The sequence below is a fragment of the Cebus imitator genome, unplaced genomic scaffold (assembly GCF_001604975.1).
Source record: "Cebus imitator isolate Cc_AM_T3 unplaced genomic scaffold, Cebus_imitator-1.0 Scaffold18, whole genome shotgun sequence".
Lineage (NCBI taxonomy): Eukaryota > Metazoa > Chordata > Mammalia > Primates > Cebidae > Cebus > Cebus imitator.
The window spans coordinates 4,985,671-4,987,809 of record NW_016107333.1 but is presented as its reverse complement, the minus strand read 5'-3'; the positions used below and the strand labels follow the sequence as shown (position 1 = coordinate 4,987,809).

Below are 2,139 nucleotides of genomic sequence, written 5' to 3'. Positions count from 1 at the left end.
GGGTCTCACTTTTTCACCCAGGATGGAGTGCAGTGGCACAGTCATAGCTCACTGCTACCTTGAATTCCTGGGCTCAAGTGATCTTCTTGCCTCAGCCTGTCTCCAGTAGCTGGGACTACAGGTACATGCCACTATGCCTTGCTATTTTTTAAAAAACTTTTTGTAGAGATGGGGCTCGCCATCTTGCCTAGGCTGTTCTCAAACTCCTGGGCTCAAGTGATCCTCTTGCCTTGGCCCCCCAGAGTGCCGGGATTACAGGCATGAGGCACTGTGCCTGGCCCACTCTAGGTATTTGTATGTGCATCCTCCGAGATATTTCTAGTTATAAAGTTAAAATCTGGTATCAACCCAACTACCTTCTGCTCCACTTTAGGGTATGAGACAGAAAACTGCAGGAAGAAATCTTTAATGTCTCTCATCCTAGTAGAGGTAAGTACTGAACAATTAGAAATTTATTTGTAAATAAATTTCTAATAAGTAATAAGTAGTAAGCCAGGTGCAGTGGCTTATGCCTGTTGTCCCAGCTATTTGGGAGGCTGAAGTGGGAGGACTGCTTGAGCCCAGGATTTCAAATCCAGCCCGGGCAACATGGCAATATCCTGTCTCTTAAAAAAATATAGCAATAATGCTGAACATTTACTAGGTGTTTGACAAAAGTACTTATAAAGTAGCAAGCCATGTCTATTCAACTACACTTTCTGCCATACCTCACTGCCTCTTATCTGAGCTGGAACCTCACTGTCTTGTGTACCCAGCACCCCACCTGTGATGCCCTGGTGAATGGGATGCAGTGACTTCCGCCGGTTCGTTTCTTTCATACTTGCTCGCCGCCAGGATTGCCTCCTGTCTTGATAACTGGCAAACTGTTCTCGAGGGGACAAATGAAGGGACCTCGAGTGAAGTCTTTCCTCGTGGCTGAGTTCATAATTTTCCCCTTTTTTAGGGCTAGAGCCAAGGTGAATTCTTTCCTCTGAAACGCCTTGATGCATCTCCAGGGAGGCAGATGTTTTAGTAAACACTTCCACAGGGCTGAGACTTGATTCCAATTGATGATCATGAGTCTTAGACATCACTGGTCCTTTTTCTAGCATTTGTTATAAAAAAGTCAAAATACAAAATCAAACCCACCACAACTATTTGTGCAAAAAAGAGGAAAAAGTAAATATATGCCCACAGATTGTGGAAACATTAAGAAAGCATCTATGCAAATAATGAATATGTGACTCCAAATCCACCAGGAGCCAGGAAAGATTTGAGTATAGCTCAGAAGCCTGAACCCAAGGTAAGAGGTACTGAATTTCACTACAATACTTACCATCTATGATCTCTGATCTAGTCACTGAAGTCATCCTAGGTGGTGAACTCTGAAAATAGGAAAATGAAGGGATGTGTTCTTTACATTTCAGCTGCAGTCTCAGAAGGGGTTTTATTGCTCCAGAATAGGCCTTGTGTTTTCTAGCCTCTCTGAACTGCCCTTTTCCACCTCCCTGACAGAGAATATCAGCAGGGGCCATTATCTCCTCTTCTGAATTTCTATACACCTTGTTGGTGGAAATATTCAAATCTCCCTTAACAAACACCCTACCTTACTTCCCAATTACTTTGTGTTTAGTCCCTAATTCCATTGATGACATTATGGTCTACTTGGTCTTTCAAACTAGAAAAACCACACCATCCTTTACTTCTTATTCTTAGTTCTCCAGATCCAAAATCCTAACTGTTCTATAAACAGTCTCTAAATCTTTTCTCCATTCTCACTGTTACTAGTTTGTTTATTTATTATTTTGAGACAGGGTCTCGCTCTGTTGCCCAGTGCAGTGGCGCAATCTTGGCTGATTGCAACCTCCTCCTCCCCAGTTCAAGTGATCCTCCTGCCTCAGCCTTCCCAGTAGGTGGGATTACAGGCGTGTACCACCATGCCTGGCTAATTTTTGCATTTTTGGTAGAGACAGATTTCCCCTTGTTGGCCAGGCTGGTCTCAAACTCCTGGCCTCAAGTGATCCTAGGCCTCCCAAAGTCTGGGATTACAGGCATAAGCCACCACGCCCAGCTTCACTGTTACTAGTCTAGCAAAGGTCTCATAATTTGTGGTGCCCCCTCCCACTATCTAATGGTCTCTCCACTAGTTTTCCTACCTCC

The 2,139-nt window shown here is 43.9% G+C and overlaps 1 protein-coding gene across 3 annotated transcripts in view; it reads right to left on the bottom strand.

The window, feature by feature from the left end:
* DSN1 (DSN1 component of MIS12 kinetochore complex) overlaps window positions 1–2,139 on the bottom strand; it is a 19,286-nt gene that overhangs the window by 15,560 nt on the left and 1,587 nt on the right. The window contains exons 2-3 of one of the 3 annotated variants that reach the window (XM_017512466.2): window positions 1,316–1,364; window positions 764–1,084 (exon numbers count right to left, since the gene is read on the bottom strand). In XM_017512466.2, the coding sequence (XP_017367955.1) occupies window positions 764–1,084; window positions 1,316–1,349 (355 nt within the window). In that variant the 5' untranslated portion in view covers window positions 1,350–1,364. The remainder of the gene's footprint in view (window positions 1–763; window positions 1,085–1,315; window positions 1,365–2,139) is intronic. The other 2 variants (XM_017512485.2, XM_017512475.2) reach the window with 2 other exon arrangements.